Here is a 24,082-nt window from a genome sequence, read left to right as displayed (position 1 = left end):
ACACTTAAGCAAAATCCTTATTACATTTTTGAATTTGGCTTATCAATCAAATATTAGGCGTCGAGCACTTACACTTAAAAAAATGGGAAAACATTCATATTTGAACAATGGGAGTATACAGAAAATAGATAGAAAGCCTCATCTAATATAACATAAACTTAATTCATCATGAAACAAAAATCAAGTGTTTTGATCTTATACAAAAGTTTAAAAAAAAAAAAAGACAACAAGAACGAAACAAAGCCAAATGAACAAAATATCTTAATTATCATCGGGACTAAGCTCCCAGGTTAGCCGTGGGCGTAGGATTCGTGATAGAGGCGTCCGAGGCAGCTGGGGGGTTGCTAGGCCGAAGGTCAATTGCTTGAACAGTTTGACCAAAAACTAGAGCCTCAATCCTCAGCTACTCCTTATTAAGCACCACCACATAGGAATCAATTTGCTTTGACAACACTCGGGACTCGGGGCTCTTTCTACCTTCATCATCATTAGAGTTGTCCTCCTCTTGCCCTTTAGCTTAAGTGCCAAGTGAGGGGTCCTCGGGCAAGGGCACCTGGTCGATTTGCCTGAATGGGGATCCCTTAGGAAGCTCAATAGCATTAACCACTGCCATCCACCCCTCCTAGAAGCCGAACCTCTGAGCTTGGAAGATGACGGGGCTTGCCGAGTCCTCGGCGTTCTTAAAGCCCTTGTTGTAGTAGTGTTGCTTTTGGGCCTTCTCTTCCCTCTTGTAGTTGGCAAACTCTTTGTCTCTAACCGTGAGGACGCTGGCAGTCTCAACAAGTTTGAGCTCGGCCTCCCCAAGCCTATTAAGAGTATCAGTGGCCTTCTGTTTGGCCTGCTCCAATGCTGTCTCGACGGTTATGGCATGTCGTTCCATCACGTTCAGCCCCAAGACTTTCTCCTTGAGGCTCACCTCAGCCACTTGCTTCAGGGCTTTTTCCTTGTTGGCATGTTCCTAGGCGTCCTTCAGCCGACCCTCAACTACATGGGTTAGTTGGGCAGCCCAGGCAATAAGAAAAAAGGCCAAGTTAGAATGGGCCCCAACCGACAAGTAACACTTGTTAATTGTCAATTAAATAGACTCGAGAGAACCAGAACCTACCGCGATAGTGTGCCACTTAAGTTTGAGCACCAAATCATCATCCCAGTAGTCGACGTAATGCTCCATATCGGCTAAGAGCAAGAGGGCATGCCCCAAGCTATCAGACACTTGGCCTCCTTCACCGCTTCGCTAGGTTCCAACATAGGTGCTAGAGGGCAGTGCCTTATCCCCCAACTGGAATGTGCATTCCCACGAGGTAGCTAAACCCGAGGAGGACGCCATGACTTGTGCACTGATTATAACCGGCCAGTAAGTAGGTTGCTTCTCCTGAGGAGTCTTGCTGGCTAGGGGCACAAGAGACTGGCCAAATGAAGGGGTCGATAACTGGTTGGTAGAGGGAGTGGTCTCTTGGATGACAGCTCCACCCGCACCTTTTTGTCATTTTCTTTGTTGTTTGGGGGCGGGAGGAGTAGTGTGCTGAGCGGTGGCATGGAAGGAAGCCTAACCCTTTAAGGTCGGTGCATCTAGAAACCAACGATCCAAGGTCATCGACTGTTTCTTCACCATCTCTGCTGTAGGGATATCCTCTTCAGTGGTTGGACCCTCTTCTTCAGGATTCTCTCAAGGAGGGGCGTCTACGGGAATATGTTCCAACCGACCTTGGAAAATGGTGTTCCCTGAACCGTCTTGAATGGGTTAAAGGGAGTCGTGCCTGGCCAGTCAAGGACCTAACTCTTTGGCCTCCCTAGAAGAAAGCCCTGGTGGTAGGAAACCTGGTAGCCGAATGTCTAGGTATGATAGTAAGGGGCTGCCGAATGAAAGGGCGCCCGATGAATCCTTGTAACTGGTGTATGAGAGGATGCAGCCCAGAATCTTGTGGGAAGCCCTTAGCCATCCATCATAGTGCACAAAAATCACGAAGCGGAGTATAAAATTGAGCTCCTTGACTTGCACGACATTGATATCCAACCAAAAGTTCTTGGAAACTGCAACCGAGAGGCATCAAAGGTTAATAAAAATGAGCAGTAATAATAATAAGTGGTGAACAAGTTAGTAAACAGTAATAATAATGAATTAACTATGTATCTGTATTGGTCGGTGCTATTTAAGTGTATAAGCAACTTTAGAGGTGGTAACAAGTCAGTGGTGTCGGAAGATGGGGAAAGAGAAACCAACCTATTTTGCGAGGTGAGGTTGGGCAAGCAAGCTCTCAGTTCAATCAATTGTCGCTCACCTTTACAAACTCCCCTACGGAGTTCCTATTGGAATCGGGAAGGTTGGATATCAATCAGACCATGGTGCTCCGAGTTTGAGGGTTGTACCCGAGGCACAAACTCCCCCGAACAAAGTATATGAAGTTGATATCGTGGTGGGTTAGGCTAAGGCCGTATATTTGGTTTAGGCAAGACACATATCTTACTACCCTATAAAAGTTAGGCAGACACTAGTCGATGCTTAAACCGTAAAATCTAAGAGTCCTAAGCAAAAAGGGGTCTACAAGAAACCTAGCCCCGCCCTCTAGAATGGACATTAAGGGGAAGACCACTTCATGTGGACGCCTCTTGTCCTCTATATCACCCTCATCACAATATAAGGTTTCTACATTGTCAGGGATGTTATATGTGGCCCTAAATATTGCTAAGTTTTCCTTTGTTTTTAAGAGATGACAAAAAGGCATATTGATGAAAGTTGAAGTGGGACAAGAGAGAAAGACTTATAGGATTCTTACTTGAGGGAAGGGAGTGAAGTCACTTAAGGAAGATGAGAGCTCGAGGACACGGAAAGAGCTATGGCGCTAGAGTAAGTAAAAGATGAAGAGAAAGACAAAAGAAAGGAATGAAGTGGGAATGAGGGGGTATTTATAGGGAGAAGAGGGGGGCACTAATGGTAATTGTCACATTGCAATAAATGTGGGCCATTATTACACAACAAGCGCGTTTCAGTAAACAAAGTGCCAGGTCATCTAGACTATTGGATGCATCAAGCCTTGCCACACTCTTTTCCAGGCGCGGCAGGCTGTCCAATCCGTGGCATTAAAAGATGGTTTGTTGAGCTTCACGAGATGTGCACGCTCCTTCCTAAAAGATTGAGCGAGAATCAATACCCCGATCAGTATTAAACAGATCACGATCCTATTCCTACTTCATAAAAACAGGATCGTGGGGGGTTATTGTGGGTGGACCAGGCCCAAAGAATTGGTCTGACTGTATGAGTAAGGGCCGGTATGAGGCCTAGGGCCCATTGAGTGTGATAGGCCTGGGGTGCAACAGAAGGACTGTCTTAGGGATCTTTGCATTGGGCCCAACCATTAGCCGAGCACAGGAAGGGCCTGGTTATTCGGTCCTAGTGGGGTCGATAACCGAGAGCTAAAGATTGAGAATGAATCCACTATTGAGCCTAAACCAGCGTCTGGAACAAGTTCCAAGGGAATCCTTTGATTTCATAAGGATCCCTAGGGATTCTAAGAGACATGGGAATACGTGAGTGAGTGGGAATAAAAATGATGGCAACCCCACTCACTCATGGATATAAAATGGGAGCTAGGCCATTGTAAATAGGGTTGGAAAATTAAGAGTAAGGAAGCTGATAAAAGAGAAACTAGGAACAGAGGGAAGAGTTAAGGGATTTTCTGTGAGACTAGTACTAAAGAGGGAAAAGCCAAGCTTGAGTTGAAGCCCCATAAGTAATATTGAGAGTTAAGCCCACCAACAAATAAGTTGAGGGTCCAAGTATTTGCTCTATCAAGCAGAACTTGCCACCCACAAAAATTTTGAAGAAACTTATTAAAAATTCACACAATTAACCACAACATTTTATCAAAGGTTAAGCATCTCAACTTACCCCACCTCCCTTACTCTTAAAAAAGAAAAAGAAAAAAAGAGTAGAAGTTAAGGATACAAGCTCAACTAACACTGCACATGGTGACCTTAAGCAAACAAGTTCAAATGAGCATAGAAGCAACCAAAACATCCATGAAAGCCTTTAAGCATTTACAAGGCTTAGAACTCTAGAATAGCTTTTGAAAGCACAATTTGAACCAATCTGTGACAACTATGAAGATGACATGAGAAAAAAATGTGGTTTTGATTTCTTTTTTAAGCATGAAAAGTTACTAATGAACAAGGAATATATTAACCCTACATCAGTGTTAGGAAATTTAGATCCTAGTTGATAGAATTAATAAGTTTTAAACCCAAGTTGTTAATTAGATTTATTATGAATAAAACTTGTTAAAACAAACAAACATCAATATCATGTTAAAATCATGCAGCAAAAAAAAAAAAAAAGACAAGATATGATGACCTAGGAAAACTAATGAAACAAACTAGTTTTACAGTAAAAAATCTAGGGGAAAACCTTCTCGAAAAGCAATTAATTATAGTAAATAGAAGTTTCAAATCTAGTATAAAACATTTGTCCCTAGATTTTACCATCCCTGTAGATAAACTTATAGTAGAAACCTTCTATTACTTCAGAACCTCTAAACTCTTCAATATATGAACGCTACCATTTTATGCACGAATTCCAGTACATGGCTAACTTTTTTTTTTGCACGAATCCCAGTATGTGACTCACTCACCAACTTGAGGAAGAAGAATATTGGCTGTAAAGTTCTTCACTTCATCAATAATGAAGATCAAGAAGCACTTGGTTACAAAACTCAAAGGCGCAAAGACGTAGTAGTTTCTTTCAAAGAGAATAAGGCATCGGTCACTTTTTTCATATGTTCTTATTATATTATATTGTATGACGGCCTTTGAAATAAGCCTTATATATGTTTAGGGTTGTGAGAAAATAAATTTTACACAAATACATAAGCATGGGCTGAAAATCAAATCTGGAAATCTGAATTTCATAATTCTCGATAGATACCTCGATAGATAGTATCTGTCGAGAGTCGATAGATAGTATCTGTTGAGTCTCGATAGATAGTTATCTGTTGAGCTTTAATGAATCAACACTTTTGCACTTGTTTCTTGGACAGATTTGCATGGCTTCAATACTAGACTTGAACTCTTGTTCTTTGAAGTATTAAACACATCCTAGATTTACCCAATTACAAGTAAAGTGCGTTTTGTCAAAAGATTAGCCAATACATAAAATGTTAACATATGTTCCTAACATCAAATCACATATGTCCTAACAATCTCCTCATTTGGCAATCCGTGACAAAACCACAACAAACAAATGAACATATGAGAGAAGTCATAAATCACTCAACTCATACTCACTTGTTAAGTACAATAAAATTTATCCTAACACAAACTCTTGAAAAATTTTGCAAGAAGAGAGTTCATGGCAAGGAAGACTTTGACAACTTGTATTTCTGAAACATTTTAAACAAAACTCATCAAGGCATCTTAGTGTGAGACAAAAATAAAGGATTATATACAATAAATAAGAATCATGTGTATAAAGAGAGAAAAGAAATAACACATGTAGAGGTAGGTAAAGAAGACATACATCATATATATATATATATATATATATATATAAGCATAATGTATGTAAATATGGTCACAAAACTGGTGTACAAGAAGAAGGAAGTAAGCACTCCCCCTAACAAGATGAAACACATCTTCCCCTTGCAAGGACATATATTTCTCCCCCTAACTTGTAAAATCTTAAAAAATAAACCACAAATTCCCCACAATTTCTTCCTCTTTTTGTCATGATTGACAAAGGGTACAAGAAGCTAGAAAGTTTCACCCGAGAAACATAAAGATGATCAAAGGAGCAAAAGAAATCTATATAAATGTATGAATGTAATGAAACAAGATGTTATAGATGACAAGATAAAGAAAGATGCAAAACATGTGAAAAATAATGCATGCAATAGGATCTCGATGGATCGAGAACTATCGAGCTGCTATCAAGTCAACCTCGATAGATCGAGAAGCTGTCGAGGATTTATCGAGCAGACAAAAGGTTTCTCGATAAATACCTCGATAGATAGTATCTGTTGAGCCTCGATAGATAGCTATCTGTTGAGCTTTAATGAATCAGCACTTTTGCACTTGTTTTTTGAACAGATTTGCATGGCTTCAATACTAGACTTGAACTCTTATTTTTTGAACAAACATATCTTAGATCTACCCAATTACAATTGAAGTGCGTTTTGTCAAAGGATTAGCCAATGCATAAAATGTTGACATATGTTCCTAACATCAAATCACATATGTCCTAACAATCAGTAGTAGAAACTATGCTACAAGAATTATGGTAATGGTACATAATACAACTTCCTGGCAATCACTTAGAGAGAAATTTAAGCAATAAACATCTAAACCTCTCCTTGATAACTAAAAGCAAAACTAGCTTCTAGCTATTTTTGCAATGTATCCAACCAAGAACATTTAAGTACTTAGATCCAAACACTTCCCTTTCCTAGGCATAGGCATAGCAGAGCATTATGATGGTTGTTGATAAGCTGAAAACCACCACATTAGATCTCTTAAAGTTCTCTGATTGTGGTAGATATCAATCTTCAGCAAGACATGAGAAGAAGCTCTCAATAGCTAGTGCAAAGCAGTAGAGTGATATCTCCATTTGCCTGCTTTTCTTCTCAATGGCCAATGCCAGGCCAGTTGGGAACTTTAAAAGAACATAAAGGGTTATTTTAAGAACAAACTTTAGCTACAAAATTGGTTGCAACAACCTACTCAATAAAATAAATATTACTACATATTTTGAAAATTTAACCGTTGAATTATATATTTTTTACGCCCTTAATACACATGTCAAATTTTGTGTCAATCAAATATTATCTACTATATGATCTATAGCTTATATTTTATGCATAATTTTAAATAACAAAATCTTGCAATTTAAAAAATTTATTGATGACATAGAAGATATAAGAAAAAAATATAATCCAATGGTGGATTTGCCAAAATTCACTTTCAATAAAAAGATATTGAGTAAGATTATAGTCTTAAGCTACAACCGAAATTGTAGCTGAACTTTGTCCTATTTTTAATGCAAAAGCATGCATTTACCATTGGAATGTTACATCTCTTGAAAATCCTGAAGAGCAAGCATGTCCACATCCTGATCATAACAATAATAATGGGATTTCTCAATATCACAAATTATTTTCTCAATGATTAAACTTTTTTCTTTGCTATTAAAATTAAAAAATAATAATAAGAATACAATTACATAATTATCAATCATGAAATATAGCGAAGTAAAATATTATATAACTTAAAACTACTTTCATTCAATTAGGGTGGGGATCCCCATAATATAGCCAAATAAGGTTTATAACACCTTGGCACCAAATAACTTCTCGAGCAAGCAAGAAACAACATAAAAATAAAATTCAAATCAAGTTACAAATGACAATTTACATAATTCAGATCAATTGTTCTTGACCAAGCATTATCTATGTAATTCAAATTTTTTTTTTTTTTTAGAATGTCAATACAAACCGAAATGTTGTAATTTCTTTAGATAGTAACTAAGTGTGCATTTGAATGCAAATTAAAAAGCCAGCTTATTTTACTATTCAGCTTATTTTTACTACTATTTATGGCTCGCTGCACTTTTTAGTACTATTTATGAGTCTCACTGTACTATTTCAGCTAACTTTTACCTTTATCTACAGTTATTTCAGCAAAAAAATTTCAATTTTAGCAACATAAGCGGTTCTCAAACAGACCATAAAAGGGAAAATATCATCTGTCACACCACTGTTTTTTTGAGAAATGTTGGTATCTTGAGGTTGCAGTTTCTCACATATATCAAACTTGACGTTTAAGAAAAAGATAAAAAGGAGTTTGTAGAAAACAAAAATTTTGTTATGCCAGCATAGTCACTACTCCCTTTCAGCCAACATCTTTTGGATTTAAAAATTTCCATTAGTAACTTTCACCCTTCTATTAGTTGTCTGAAGTGTTGAACCCAAATCCAATCAAACGCACCCCAACACTAAGCTTATGAGAACAAAAATGTGACAACTTTTTCTTGACAAATGCTTCCCATATAATATGCATCACATTGGCAGACTTGACGCTAGACTAGAACTAGGACCTTTACATATTCAGGAATCAACCTCGTAACTGTGCTAGATACAGAACAAGCAAACCAAGAAAAAGTAACGAAATCAAACAAAGGAAGATGGGAATCCTTCAAAATTCAGTTTTCAAAAGAAACATTTTCCTTTCATGGTGTATAAATAATCTCAGCCCAGTTTATATCTGTTAAAGCACAGTAAAATCCCAAATTCACACTTCGATTACAGGACAAGTATCTTTTACCTTGGTAGAGGACAAGTATACTCTACTTCAACCCAAAGCCTAGCCTTGACTTACGAGCAAGTTGATCTCCCCCATATTTCGCATTCCAACTACATTGTTATAAAGTTGAACAACTTGTGAACCCACCAGATGCTTGACAACATCCTTCATGGAAGGACGCTTATCAAGTTCCATTTGAACGCAACGCATGGCAAGCTCAGTTATCATTATTCCATCAGAAGCATAATAGCCAGGGTCTTCAACAAGGCTATCATGCACTAGAGAACGATTAGGCCTATACTGCTTCCAAGCCCAACGGTAAACAAAAGTCTTCCAAGTATCTTTCTCGTCCACAATTCTTTTTGCTATTAGCCTCATCAGAACAACACCAAAAGAGAAGACATCATGGTAGGTTACCTCAAATCCACCTTCCTCCGGTCCACCTGACAAGCACAATAATCAATTTGCAGTAAGAAATACTCAAAAAACACAGTTTTTCAGGGTAAATCGATTAGTGTAAGCCGTTGAAGGCTCTTATCATAATGCTGTTATAGCTCGTCAAAACATGATGAAAGCTTAACATTATGTAAAGCCTAGTCCATAATGAAGTTGTCCAACTTCTACGGCATACAAATTAAGAGAGAAGAAAAGAAAGAGAATAGAATACTAATAATAGACGCACAAATCAAAAGGCATGCATTGAATTGAAAACGCATAAGTAACTTCAAGCCTCAATACCTAAGGGATAGTCTTCTGGATCATCATAGCCTAAATTCAACAAGTGGCTTTTGAGGCAAGTCAGCGTGCCAAGAATCCCTCCACACATGGTTGAAAAGTCAGATATCTTTGGGTTGCAATTCTAAACATCACATTAAAAAGTCAAGGGAAAAGCAACCAAAAAAAAAGAAAAATTTAAAAGTAAAAAGAAGGAAAAAGATGGAATTACTGATAGCTATCAAGAGTCAATTGCTGAACTTTATCAAGAATTATATGAGCTGTGTTAATGTTGCAAATTAAATAAGGCTTTTTTGGGTCATGAAGAAATTCAATCACACGAGCAAATCCAAGAGCTACTTTAATCCTTTGGAGCCAAGCAAGACTACCTAAACACAAATGCAAGCAATTCAATGACACAGTAATAACAATTTATCTACAAAAGTACTGATTCATAATTATAACTTCACTACCAAATTTTAACATATCTAGATAAATGACAACCAGTTCAATACGTTCCCACAAAAGTCTAGTGTGTTTACCAATTACAACTGAATCACCTGTGACCTCATAATAAGAATAGCTTTTTTCTTGAAAAAACCAACCCCCCACCCAATACATGTCAACGCTAGCTTTGTTCTTAATTTATGTTGTTAAAAGATGGATTTCTTGCAAATTAATCAACTACATGCTAAGCTCAAGTTCGATGCAACAGCATAGTTGATCATTCGATGATAATTTTTTTTACTAATTAACAAGATACAACAATAAAATATCAAGGGGCATACGGCATACCCGTCTAATACAATAAAGCCTCTACTTGAATAGAGGACAACTTATTACAAGGCATTGTTCTTATAAAAATCAAAACAAAACAAAACACAAGTTTTGGAAAATTGATCTATCCGATTATCTTATCACAATAATGGCCTCTGGAAGGTGAATCTGCCGTAGAGAGATGCATAACAAAATTTGAGAAAAGACGAGTTTTGAGAAAATCAATGTGTGATTCAAGTTGGTGGCCCCAAACGAAGTTGACCAACCACTCTTTATGGCATAGGCAAAGGTCTACAACTTCAAACAATCAGACATTGATGATCATGAAGTGAGGTACATTTTAATACCTTGACAACACTCACGGAACCAAGCAATCAAGCATTTAACAACACTCATAGAACCAAGCAATCAAGCTTTACAGACCTATGGATGTGTTCTTTTTCTTTTCTTTTTTTGAATGAATGATCATTTTTCTTTTTTGATAAATCAGAAATCTTATTGATAAAGAAACAAAGAATACAAAGTGAACAAAGACCAACAGGTCTAACAACAGATTCAAGACTACTAATCCAAAAGCCCCCAGTAAACCAACGCTACCAACTACCACCAACTACCTAACAGAATCTATACAATGGTAACATTAGCTAAACAGGTCCCCGGGATCATAATAGGATAGAACACAATCAAACCAACCAGTCTGCCAAATTATCCAGCAAAACAAGCTGGGATTGCATCAGAACAAAGTTAGCCAGAACTGCTAGCACATGGTAACAATCATAGAAGCATTTAGCAAGCTATATTCTGCAGCATTTACAGTGAATGAAAAACGCACTAGCTGAACTTAGAACAAAAAATAGAATTGGCCCCATTTAAGCAGCCCAAAGACAACAAGCAAAGAAAGCATTACCAATGATGCAATACAACAATCAGTCACTGACAATGCAGCATTATACTGCAGCATCCCAAAGATTGAAATGTCAGATTCAAGAAACACCTAAATTAAATAGCTGAAAATAACCAGCTCTAATACAACCTACACCAAATCAATAAGACCAGGAAAAACAGTGAAAACAAAACAGGGGGTTGACCCGATGAATTGTCCTTCCACAAAATTATTCCAAAGGGCTACAATATGAGATTCCAGAATAAGAAACACCCAAAAAGCAAAAACAGCAAATGGCTCTAACAAAAAACCATCATCACCGACACAATCATCATAACTATCAACCAAACTAACCAAAACCCGAATATGAAATATCATTTCAATCCATTAACAATAAACAAACTAATTCATAAAAAATAACCTATCAAACACCAATTTTTTTAATAAAAAATTGAAACAAAAATTTCTCTCCTGGCAATTTCCAGCTGAATTTGTTTTCTTTATGTATGGTCAAAAATCTTCCAGCACAATTCAAAAGAAAGAAACTAGTTGCATAGGATAATCAAAACCAAATGGGAGATTTCGATTCGAAACCCTAACGAAATCAAAACCAAATGGGATTAGATTTGAAAGGAACTCATTTAAAACAGAATAAGCCACAAGGAAAAATAGTCCAGTGTGCTTCAAGAGTGGAGGCCTTTATTGGATTTGGAAGACTCAATAGGCATGGAGGGATGGGTAATTGTAGTGAGACCATGAGAGAAGGGAGATTGACGATCTGTGCAATGGGTTTTTCAGAATTACCAGGGACGAAGAGATTCTAGTGGTGAGAGAGAGAGGGAGATGGACAGTCTGTGAATGGATTTTCAGATTTGATTTGATTTGATTTGATTTTTTTTTTAAGACGTTTTAGCTAGATTGCATGCCACATTAGCAATTTGTAAAATGTTTGCGGCTCTAACGTTACTCAATTTTTAATAAAAGGCAACCATTTGGTATAAGAACTGGTTTGGGTCGCACACGTGAGGCACGTGCTTCTCATTATATTGAGTAGATCTAAGATCAAATATAATACTTACTATTTGTAAAACAAAAGAAAGATTTAAGTGATTTGAGTAGTGAAGCATCTATAAATTTTAACACTAAATAAAAAGAGATCAATTTTACTATTTATGAAGGAAATTTATAGATCAAACCATATAGGACATCAGAAGCTAAGATTGTAACATATTCAAATAGATGTGCACTTAAAAAGCATAAAATCAAAAACATGAGCAGATATGATGTCTAGAAAGGACTGAAGAAAGTGGATCCAAATATTAGGCATATAATGGATTAACAAAAGAGGACATATGTTTTTCTCTTCATCTCCCAATATAATATGACATAGTGATACAAAATACATATGTATGTGTGTCTCTTTCATTGTACTAAACTTGAACTACATATTCATTTATTTTGTTTCAATGGATCATGGAACAAAGACAATATTGAACCTGTGTCATGGTTCTCCATGAATTTCAAATCCCGATGCTCTTATATGGACAAGAACTTTTGATCAAAAGAAAGCTTAGCAATGCTTTCCATACCCATAACAACATCCTACAACCATAAGAGTAACAATGTAAGTTATATAGGTTTTAAAGGATATAAATACAGTTGCAATTTCATACAAATAAAGCATAGAACTTAACACAAACCACCCAACCAAACCAAATCCAAGTAGCATTATTAATTTATATCCTCCCTATTGCTTTTTTGGAATATGAGTAAAAAGGTACAGAAAGTCAGAAACATGTTTCTCCTCAAAACAGAAACCTCAATTCCCCACCCACTCTTCCCTAAATATCAAGGGAAGAAAGGAAGTTGAGAATATGCAGATGAATGCACATTGAAATCTATTCTCTGTGGGAATGTGATTCCATATAATGTCTCAAAAAAAAAGATTATTACTTTTGCACAGTCTTGGCCATCATATTAAAGATGTAATTAATCTCAACAAACATGACAGACGTTTCAAACATGAAGCAACCACATTTGAGATATCGATAGCAATCTAAAGTAATGTTAAATTAGCTGCAAGTCGTAGCCATGCTCCCAAATATCTATACCAAGCAATTTCCTCATAGTTGTCAGTGGGTCTGGGTCCTGCATTTTAAATTTTTTTGAGAATTTAAAAGAGTTTTATCCACATATTAGGACTATTATAGACATTTTGACCAAGAGTAGATAAACCTTGTACAAAAGCAAGTTCAGGAGTTCTTCAGCCCTATATTTAACATCAATATGTTTTATGATTACTGTGACCAGCTTTAACAATATCAAAGTTAACCACTACAAGTCAAGTCAGGATTACAAAAATTGATGATAAGTACGGTCAATTGAAGAGAACAATTGCAAAATTCATGACTGGTCAATGGTCATACTCGAATCTAATCGAATGTTTCGAGACCGAAACTTCTTAGGGCTACGACTATTCCACCGGTGCGCCAGCCAGAGAGTGTTTTGCTTTGGATCTTCTTAATTATCTCATACAACATGAAGCGAGCTAGGGCCTAGGGGCTCCAATTTGAAGTCACAGCACAGGCGGTGCGAAGAGAGAATAGGGTTTCAAGTGGTCGGCTACGACTCGGCGGCCGAGGTGAGCGTTTATGATCACCACTCCACTGAGTGGAAGTGGATGTTTCATTTGGAGCTTGGAGGTTTGGTTTTGAGGTTTAAGCAGGGTTTACGGAAAGGATCTTTCATTCGGTCGGGTCGGGTTTCATTAAAAAAATAAATAAAAGTGATTCATGAATCATGAGCCTGCATGTTTATTATTGAATCATAGATTTTATTTTTGGCTTTATTTATTTATTTTTTCCTCTTGCGGTCTAGAACACCTGCGTTTCTAATTTGAATATACTATTGAAATTATTTTGTTTGTCCATTAATAATAATCGGTAACAATTTATTACTTAGAATTCGTTATAAAAATATTGTATATATAATGCTTCTTTTAATTTGTACTATATTGTAACTCGTGCTTACACATGAATACATTAAACGATAATGATGATGATATTAGTCTTGCCTATGAAAATGAAGTGATCATTTGGACATCACGGTAAGTATTATTAAAACTTTTTTTTTTTTTTTTGAGAAGAGCCGGTAAGTATTATAACTTGGTACCATACAAAAAAATAATATATAATAAAAAAATAGTTGCAAGTTTTGTCTAATGGTATTATACATTGACATGCCCAAAAACAACCGCCTCTTCAACTTCAAAGTTTCAATAGAATTTTTATGACTTATAATGGGAATAAATAAATAACTGCAATATCAAATTAGGTTGTAGCCAACAACATTTACATTATATTTGGTTCTAATAATGTTTGGCACAAATTATTTCTTGGCAACTTCAATTCTTGAGAATGAACCACCAAGGGACTGATTACAAAATTTTCCTTTACATTGCTAAGATCTTTTATAATAACCAAATATAGACAACAATATATGCATAACATGGAACTCCTTTTAAGTTTTAACTTATCAAAAACCATGAAGCATTTATAGGAAAAGAATTGTTTCTGGCAAATTTGGGATGAATTAAACAATACCACTCAAATTTTCACAGAAGATTCATCTTCTTTACTCTTATTTTCCCAAATCTTCTCACTTCCTAGCGATATTACTCCTATACGTTCTCTGCTCGCTTAGATAAACTAAAAGCACCTGGTTTTCATAAACCCAAAAAAAAGAAAAAAAATTACTAGTCACTAAAATAACAAAAAATAGTCACATTAGGAAGTAGGAACAATATCGACCTCCATTTGCATAGGAACATGGACCATAACTCTACCACCACCTACTATGCCCTCCTTATTTCTCTTCCTCTAGAATTAGGAACTAAAAAAAAAAAAAAGATTCATCATAAATATTATAAAATAATTTATACATAATTGAGCTTTTCTGTTACATATTTCAATTAAAATAACATAAAAATTTTAAGAAAATGTTGATACTATAAATTAAATGGGAGAGACATCAACGGAGGTTGATACTACTATCAATTTGTAAAAAGTAATTAGTATGAGCTTCGGGTTATTCTATTCTATCATCTGGTAAACTGAAATAAGTAAATAAAATGGATACATGGCTGAGAAATGCTATGCGTGCTTTTTACGAACCTAATAAATAAAGACCACTATATGCAATGAGTCCAAATCTTCTATCTCACTTTGTCTGTTTCACTCTATACTGTACTATTAAAAGTTTGTCATGTGTTCCCTTAATTAATTAAATTCTAATTTTATGTCTTTATTATTTATTACCTAAAATAAATAAAGGTAAATAAATTAAATTGAACAAACCACCAAGGCCAAACACATCCCCACAACTGGTCCACCGCCACCACCTTCATTGGCACTAGCAACATCAGTGTTGGCCAACCACCGCCACAAGTCCACACCCCTACCAACTACCACCATAGATCCCGACATTATTAGTGTTGGCCAACCACCACCACCACCAGTCCACACCCCTACCACCACAACCTACAGTTTATCAAAATAAACAGAGAGAGACCTTGGATGAGTGGGACAAAAAGTTGTAGAGAAATCACCCACTACAAAAAAATGGGGCTATCCCAGCGTTTTCAAAACCGCTGGGATAGCCCCAAAAAGCGCTGGGATAGGGTCAAAATTCCTATCCCGGCGTTTTTTTTCCCAGCGCTTCAAACCGCCGCGCAGTGATAGTCGGTATAGGGTCACTAGACCTATACCAGCGTTTTTCAAAAGCGCCAGGAAAGGCATACGCCCTATCCCAGCGCTTTTGAAAACGCTGGTATAGGCCTTTTAAATTATATGCATTCAAGACCTATACCAGCGCTTTTAGGAGCGCTGGAATAGGTACTACCTATGCCGGCGCTTTCAAAAGCGGCGGTATAGGTCATGAATGAATATAATTTAAAAGACCTATACCGACGCTTTTGAAAAAGACATTTGGGATGGGGCGTGCCTATTCCGGCGTTCCCAAAAGCGGCGGGATAGGTCTTGAATGACCAAAATTTAAAAGGACCTATGCCGGCGCTTTCAAAAGCGTGGTATAGGTCATTTTTAAAAAAAAAAAAAAATTTAGCTTTTGTAGTGTACTTAAAATACATATTTTCCAATACCTATTTTATAGCAAGCTTGTAATGAGCCACAATTCATATTTTTCAATAGAAAATACCATACCACATTAAACCAAGAAACTAAATATATTTAATTACACCATATCAATAATTACATCCCAAATGTCTAGAATATTATACATAAAATAATACATCCCAAATGTCTAGAATGTTATGAGGCGCACCTACACTACGATTTCACCATTGCACATTGAGTTTCAAAAATGTAAGTCACAAAACAAACAACACTCCTAATAGAAAATACTCCACCTTTTCTCTCCATGCAAGCCACCCGCTTGCTCCAAAACAACAACCCACCACGACAGTAATGCAGACACATTATTTTACAATTTAAGGGAATTTAGAAGCAGATCTTACTCACCCTTTAGCAATCCTAGTGTTTGACCACGGAAAGAATAAGGTAAACTTCAAATAAGCTACCACTCCTGCAAATGGCCATTACTCACTTTACTATGATAGGTGACCATTACATAAAAATGAAATCTTTGGTGATTAAACATCAACAATGGTAGGTGTAGTTTATTATATATCAAAGGTTCAAAAGTGATGAATCATACTTGGTGATGATCAAAACTAATAAACATTTTAGAGATAATTATACTTTGTCCACTTGTAATGTGAGACAATTACACATTACTTATCTATGGTATGAAAACTAGTGCCTTGGATACATGTGGTTCAATCCTCTATGCCATTACACATCACCCTTAAAAAAGGGTAAAAGCAATTAAAAGCTACAACTTGAGCTAAAAGCAACAAAAAGTCAAGAATCAATACAAGAAACAAAATCAAATGGTAATGAAGAAAGGTACGTGTGAGATTGAGAGAGAGACCCTTTTGTTCTGAAAGAAAACAACAAAATATAAAAACCCCATGAAGCAAAACCCTAAAAACAAAATCCAATTGAACCCCAAAATCAAAACCCTAAACCAAAAATCAAAACAAAAAAATTTTAAAAACTTACGGTAGGAGGCCTAGGCTTCATCGACGGTGTTAATTTGTTGTTAATTTGCGTACTCATTGTAAAGAAATTACTTGCCTCAAACAATATGACTGTGAAATCTTTGTCATTTATATCACTATTTGCAAGAAAAGCTTAATTAAGAGAAAAAAAAACCTTAAATAATTTGACAACCACAAAAAAGAACATAGGAAACCAAAACATAAAGAAAGAAATTATCTATTATTTAAATAAAAAACACATAAAAGAATGGCACGAATTTATGTTCTTCCACAAAAAAATCCTGATTCAAGGCCTAATATTAGCCCAAATACGTAATCAAAACTAAGCTAACCGAAACCTATGTAAAACACAATTATTATTTATTTATTTATTTAAATTACTGGTAGCGGTTTTAGAAATTTGACAGTGATGGAATGGTTTAATGATAACAGGTGGCGGTTTTGTAGGGGTGACCCTTAGATTTCTCTATGAACCTTAGGGACTTATCTCTTAATTTTGTCTCAAATTTAAACAATGTAAATAGAACTATCTCCAACAGAGTTGTGTTTAGAACCTATAAGATGATTAACAAAACAACGTTGTGAAGAGCAAATAAAAAATCATGAGCATATTTGAAACCTTAAACATGATATTTTTTTAAAGAATTAAGCATTCAAAAACTCACATACCCAAACCTAAATGTTGTGGCTTAGAAGAACTTCCATATTCCAAATCTCTACAAATGTAAAACATGGATTATGAGTTATGTTTTTATGTGTTGTTTTGTTATTTATAAGTTAAAAAAAATGACAAATCAAATCCAAAATGTTGTTCGAGACACACCTGACGGCAATTAATATATAGTCTCAAATTGGGAGTATACAAGAGATGCAGTAGGTAAAAATGGGGTGAGCCAGGTTACCATCACAGGAAGTAAATAAGTAAAACAACATAACCAACCACCTTTGTCATTAACAGATACAATATAACACCTAAGAATGCAAACCAGAAGCAAGAAATCAATGCTCAAGAGATAAAATCAAATGATTAACTAGCACAACAGAGAGAAACGAAATGCTCTTTGGATAAATGAAACCTTCTTTCAATCAAAACCTAGCTGAAAGCAAAACTACACAGGAATTCACAACGCATTAAAGGCAAAACCTAGTGAAAATCCATAACACACTAAGACCCACAATATTTTACCTAAATAAAAACACTAAATGAATTTGTAGTAGACATGCCAAGCATAAAGTGATTCACAAATAACAACTTCTGAAATTTACAGAAGCAAATATAGCTTACACATTACAAAAACCACTTGGTCTTACACAGATATTTCGCAAATTAATAGATTCAAGTACAAACACATGACGAAATCACTGTTCCAACAATATTTCTTTCACAACTATACCAATCAGGAAAATGCTAATCAATAGATCTGAACCAAATGTCACGTAAAATATCTATCAAAAATTAAATGGGGTCTAATATTGATTCTAGCAATAACAATTTCTTATTAAAAAAAAAAAATCCTATTTTCCAACAAGAGAACGCATTTTTCACTTTTCTAGATTTCATTGAGTAACAAGTTGAGGACCCAAACAAAGAAATCATAGGAAAAGCAAAACAAGCAGTGGGATTTGAGTGAATAAAAGAGTAAAATAATAAGACTTGGAAAGAAGGGTTTATATACCGAAATATCTTCGAAGCTCCAGCGGTAAGAGCTTGACATCGTTGTGAAATTGTAGGGTTCCGAACGACGGCGGTAGCGATTCGATAGGAGGAGGAGGCGCCATCACTTCGGCCATGGCTACTGTGCACAAACGTGAAGGTATTACAAACAAAGCCAAAAAAAAATTACGAGAAAAATCGGAGAAAGTTTACAGTAGAACCCATACAATCTCATATCCTCACTCCTCGGCCAACTCCTCCGGAAGGATCTTAGATGACAAACGCTCCTCTTCATGATGATGATGATGGTGGTGGTGGCCATGATCGCAATGTTGAGCATTGGATTCGTGTCCGAAGCTAAGATCCAAACAGCACAGCGCAACAACCAAAAGAGAGAGAGAGGAAAAAAAAAAAAGGGTGAGAGGGGCGGTACAACGGTGAAATCGAAGTTATAAATATGCTAGGGTTATAAATGCTAGGGTTTTAATGGTTTTAAAAATTAAAAAACTCAAATACGCTTACCGAAGGCTCGAACAATAGAGCACTTTACTGTTTGTTGCACTCACACCATACCACTAATCTACAGACTCTAACATTACTCTCATTTATTTATTTATATATATATATATATTAGTCAACTAATGAAATAGCTGAAAATTAAACTTCAAAAATTTCACGACAATCCACCTTTTAATTAAATTAGTCTTATCTCCAAAATTAAAACAGTATATAAAACAAACAAAAGCCATTGTAATCAAACGACCTCCACTAATCATTTTATAAATAAATAATATTTAACGGTAGTAATATCTAAGTTTTATAAATAAATATTTTATACATAAATCTTTTATAAATAGTAATATTTAATATTTAATACATAATTATCTTATAAATAGTAATATTTAATATTTAATACATGAATATCTTATAAATAGTAATATTTAATATTTAATACATAAATATCTTATAAATAGTAATATTTATATTTACATTTAATATAGATAGTAATATTTAATATTTTTTTTGATTTATTAAGAATCATGTGTAAATTAATGAAAATAAAAAAATTATTTTAAATAAAATAAAATTGATAATAAAAAAAAAGTAATCTTTTACCCTATTTTTTAAAACAACGTAACATTTTACTTTAGATTTATATATATATATATATATATATATATATATATATATATATATATATATATATATATATAAATGACTCACTTTAGGTTTCAATACAAAGAAAAAGAAAAAAGAAAAATAAATGACTCACTTGAGGTTTCACTACAAAAACTTGAATTTAAACAATTGATTGATAACATGGCTATTAATTTTTGATCACCTTGAAATTTTTTAAGCATGAAAAATATATGAAGATAATGTAATCTAACGGTAAATTTGTCAAAATTCACATTGAATTACGAAATATAGGGTTGGGTTCAAGTTACGCTTGATGTAACTCCAAAAAATGTTACACCAACCAATAACTTATTGTTGAATTCATATTTTGAAAATCCAACCATTGGATCACATTTTCTATATGTTCTTAACATGCATGCGAATTTTTATGCCAATCGGATGTAATTTACCATTTGATCTTTAAACTCATCCTTTATGCGTTATTTTCAATTACAAAAACTTGAATTTAAACAATTGATTGATGACATAACTATTAATCTTTGATCACCTTGAAATTTTTTAAGCATGAAAACTATATGAAGATAATGTAATCTAACGGTAGATTTGTCAAAAATCACATCGAATTAAGAAATATAGGGTTGAGTTCAAGTTACACTTGATGTAACTCTAAAAACTGTTACACCAACCAATAACTTATTGTTGAATTCATATTTTGAAAATCCAACCGTTGGATCACATTTTCTATATGTTCTTAACATGCATGCCAATTGTTATGCCAATCGGATGTAATTTACCATTTGATCTTTAAACTCATCCTTTATGCGTTATTTTCAATTACAAAAATTTTAATTCAAACAATTGATTGATGACATGGCTATTAATCTTTGATCACCTTGAAATTTTGTAAGAATAAAAAATATATGAAGATAATGTAATCTAACGGTAGATTTGTCAAAAATCACATCGAATTACGAAATATAGGGTTGGGTTCAAGTTACGCTTGATGTAACTCCAAAAAATGTTACACCAACTAATAACTTATTGTTGAATTCATATTTTGAAAATCCAACCGTTAGATCACATTTTCTATATATTCTTAACATGCATGCCAATTGTTATGCCAATCGGATGTAATTTACCATTTGATCTTTAAACTCATCCTTTATGCGTTATTTTCAATTACAAAAACTTGAATTTAAACAATTGATTGATGACATGACTATTAATCTTTGATCACCTTGAAATTTTTTAAGCATGAAAACTACATGAAAACTATATGAAGATAATGTAATCTAACGGTAGATTTGTCAAAAATCACATCGAATTAAGAAATATAGGGTTGAGTTCAAGTTACACTTGATGTAACTCTAAAAACTGTTACACCAACCAATAACTTATTGTTGAATTCATATTTTGAAAATCCAACCGTTGGATCACATTTTCTATATGTTCTTAACATGCATGCCAATTTTCATGCCAATCGGATGTAATTTACCATTTGATCTTTAAACTTATCTTTTATGTGTTATTGTAAACTACAAAAACTTGATTTTATACAAAAACCTTACCTATAGCGGCGGTGACAAGAAACGCCGCAATAGATCTCATCTACTGCGGCGGGCCAAAAATGCGCCGCAATAGGCAACATATAGCGGCAGTTTTGCACCCGCCGCGATAGGCCGTTGCAATTTCGGGGTCTATTGCGGCGGGTCATTAACCATTACTATATCTCGGCCGAAGGCCACTAAAGCAAGTCTATTATGGCGGGTCAGCGGCCCGCCGCAATGTCTGCTGCAACATGAAAATGAGGAAGAAAAGGGTGGGTTAGAGGGAAAGGTACGAAGGAAAGAAGTGGGAGACCAAAAATGAGAGGCCAAAGTGGTGCCAAGCTAAAAAATATAAGAGGGAAGTACGAAATTTTTCGGTGGTACGAAGGACCTATTGCGGCGTTTTTGACCCTATCCCGGCGCTTTTGAAGCGCTGGGATGAGCCTCTCTCCATTCCCTTATGGAGTGACCCCGATCCCGGCGCTTTTGAAGCGGCGGAATAGGGTGACCTATTCCGGCGCTTCAAAAAGCGGCCCCGGGATGGGCTATCTCCATTCCGCTTATGGAGTGACCTTATCCCGGCGCTTTTTCAAGCGGCTGGATAGGCACCTCTCTCCATTCCATTGTGGAGGGACCCTATCCCGGCGCTTTTTGAAGCGGCTTGGAATAAGTCACGCCTATTCCGGCGCTTCAAAAGCGGCCCGGGATAGGCCTTTTCCATTTCCTTATGGGGTGACCTGTCCCAGCGCTTTTTGAAGAGCTGGAATAGGGTTACCCTATTCCAGCGCTTTTCAAGCGCCGGGATAGGATAATTTCAAATATTAAATTAATTAAAAAAAAAAGATTACCCTAACCTATAGCGGCGGTTATAAAACGCTGCAATAGGGCATCCTATACCAGCGTTTTTAAAAACCGCCGCTATAGGTCTCCTATTGCGAGCGATTTATAAAAACGCGCCGTTTTTAATGCTGCCGTAATAGGGTTTCCTATACCAGCGCTTTTAAAAAGCGCTGGTACAGACTTATCTATTACGGCGTTTTTTAAAAGCGCTGGGAAAAAAACGCTGGGACAGAACGATTTTTTTGTAGTGACCATTCTTGAGTTTTAGGCACCGATCCTTGCCGATGAAAAACCACATCAAATTCAAACAATTCTTAGTAGCATTTTCACAAACATATACACAACAAATAGAGAGAGCATGAGCTATACATTTTCTTGTCTCCAAGTCATCCGGTCAATTGAATAGGAGAATCAGATGGATTAGGAAGATGGAAAAGGAAAAGGAAATATAGAGAGTGCAAGAAAATTTTGAGAATCCATGAGAGACATACAACAATTTAATAGAGAAATGACATTCCTTTGGTTTGAGGTTTTATTTCTCTCTAGCTTTTTATATCTTGCTACTGCCGCGCAGCAAGGTAGTGATGGTGGTTGGTTGGCATTGACAACATCGGCGATTTGTTGCTCCTACTACCAGTGAAAGTGGTGGTGGTGGACTGGTTGTGGGGATGTCTTTGGCGGTTTGTTTATTTTAATTTATTTACTGATATTTATTTTAGGTAACAAATAATAAAGGCATAAAATTAGAATTTAATTAATTTTGTGGGTTATGTGGCAAACTTTTATTGGTGGAGTTTAGAGTGGAGTAGAAAAAATGGGACAGAAGATTTGAACTCATTGCATATAGTGGTCTTTATTTATTGCGTTCGTAAGAAGCACGCATAGCATTTCTCAGCAATGATGATTCTTATGTTTTGCTCCAACTGAATCATGCTCTCATCTGTTTTTTAATTGTCCAGTAGCAAGAGCAATTTGTTTGGGGAGTAGTTTGGGAATCATGATTGATAATTTAACAATAACCAACCATGAAGATACAATAAAACTTGTCTTAAATCCTCCAATTCAGTTAATAGGGCATTGCCAGTGTAAAAGGAAGATTCTCAGCAGTGTATCTTACTTATGGCTTAAATTTTTAAGGCCATTTGGAACCTTATGAACTTTGTTGCTTATCCAAAGGGAAAGGTGAATATTCCAATCGTCATTTACCACAAGGCAAGAGAATATATACTAGCTATAGGTTAAGCACAATCTTAAGTCGAAGTTCCTAGACAAGAAATCTAATGGAAATCTCCCCAACAGAAGTAGGGAAACTGAATGTTGATGCGATTGTAATAGATAAATTCACAACATTGGTTGTGGTGGCTCGAGATGAGAAAGGTGAGGTCATATTTGCTTGGGCTAGGCAACATGTTTTTTGTGACCTAGTGCAAATAGAAGCTATGACCATACTTTGGGCCTTAGAGTATCTCCATCCCAAAATCCTATCCTATCATATTTTATCATCTTAAAAAACTATTTTATCAATTATACCATATCATTTTACAATACACTTAACATCCCAACTTTTATATTCATATATAACACATTAAAATAATATATCTACACAATAAAATATATATTTGCATAAATGAGAGAGAGACGAGAGAGAAAGTTTGTTGGAGTTCTTTTATAAAAAGTATGAGAGAGACAATTAAAAATTAATTTTCAAAAAAACCATTATACTACAGTAGCATCATAAATAAGATGCTACTGTAGCAGAATTGTAAGAACTTTTACAATTCCAAATGTTTACAAGTCCGAATGTTGGTGAAGTTTGGCCTTTAATGCTATATCATCTCAACATTTCCCATTTGGCAGTTGGGATGGGAATGCTCTTATAGGAAATGCTAAAACTTGTTTTCATGCTTTGAAGTCTAGCTTATCTAATGTAGAGTGGTTTATATCTACATATTGAGTAACACTTTGAGCTTAGTAGTAGATTTGTTTCTTGTACTTTTAGTTGGGCTAGAACTTAGAACTTAAAAGGGATGCAAATTATGTTGCACATCCTTTTGCCAAGTATGCTTCTGTAAATAAAGTCATATATACGTTGTAATATGTTG

General features: G+C 35.4%; 1 protein-coding gene across 3 annotated transcripts; it reads right to left on the bottom strand.

Moving 5' to 3' along the window:
• Positions 1-7,859: 7,859 nt before the first annotated feature.
• On the bottom strand, positions 7,860-11,555 carry LOC142627583 (putative serine/threonine-protein kinase PBL9). Of its 3 annotated transcripts, none has more exons than XM_075801458.1 (3): positions 9,025-11,555; positions 8,308-8,729; positions 7,860-8,109 (listed from the first exon to the last, which is right to left on the bottom strand). In XM_075801458.1, the coding sequence occupies exons 1-2, from the start codon at positions 9,110-9,112 to the stop codon at positions 8,347-8,349; spliced, it is 471 nt and encodes a 156-aa protein (XP_075657573.1). In that variant the 5' UTR covers positions 9,113-11,555; the 3' UTR covers positions 7,860-8,109; positions 8,308-8,346. The 3 variants fall into 3 exon arrangements, with proteins under 3 accessions (XP_075657573.1, XP_075657574.1, XP_075657572.1); XM_075801459.1 differs by lacking the exon at positions 7,860-8,109 and having other exon boundaries at positions 8,135-8,729; positions 9,025-9,145; positions 9,233-11,554; XM_075801457.1 differs by lacking the exon at positions 7,860-8,109 and having other exon boundaries at positions 8,136-8,729; positions 9,025-11,553.
• Between the last annotated feature and the right edge of the window lie 12,527 nt (positions 11,556-24,082).

The sequence above is a fragment of the Castanea sativa genome, chromosome 3 (assembly GCF_040712315.1).
Source record: "Castanea sativa cultivar Marrone di Chiusa Pesio chromosome 3, ASM4071231v1".
In the NCBI taxonomy this organism is placed as follows: domain Eukaryota; kingdom Viridiplantae; phylum Streptophyta; class Magnoliopsida; order Fagales; family Fagaceae; genus Castanea; species Castanea sativa.
The sequence above is the reverse complement of the archived record's forward strand: the minus strand, read 5'-3'. Positions and strand labels throughout refer to the sequence as shown.

Excerpts from the sequence above, each read along its gene's own strand:
- LOC142627583 (XM_075801458.1), bottom strand. The coding sequence starts at position 9,112 with ATGTGTGGAGGGATTCTTGGCACGCTGACTTGCCTCAAAAGCCACTTG. Across the intron at positions 8,730-9,024 it reads TCCAGAAGACTATCCCTTAG|GTGGACCGGAGGAAGGTGGA; the intron begins GTATTGAGGCTT and ends TGTGCTTGTCAG.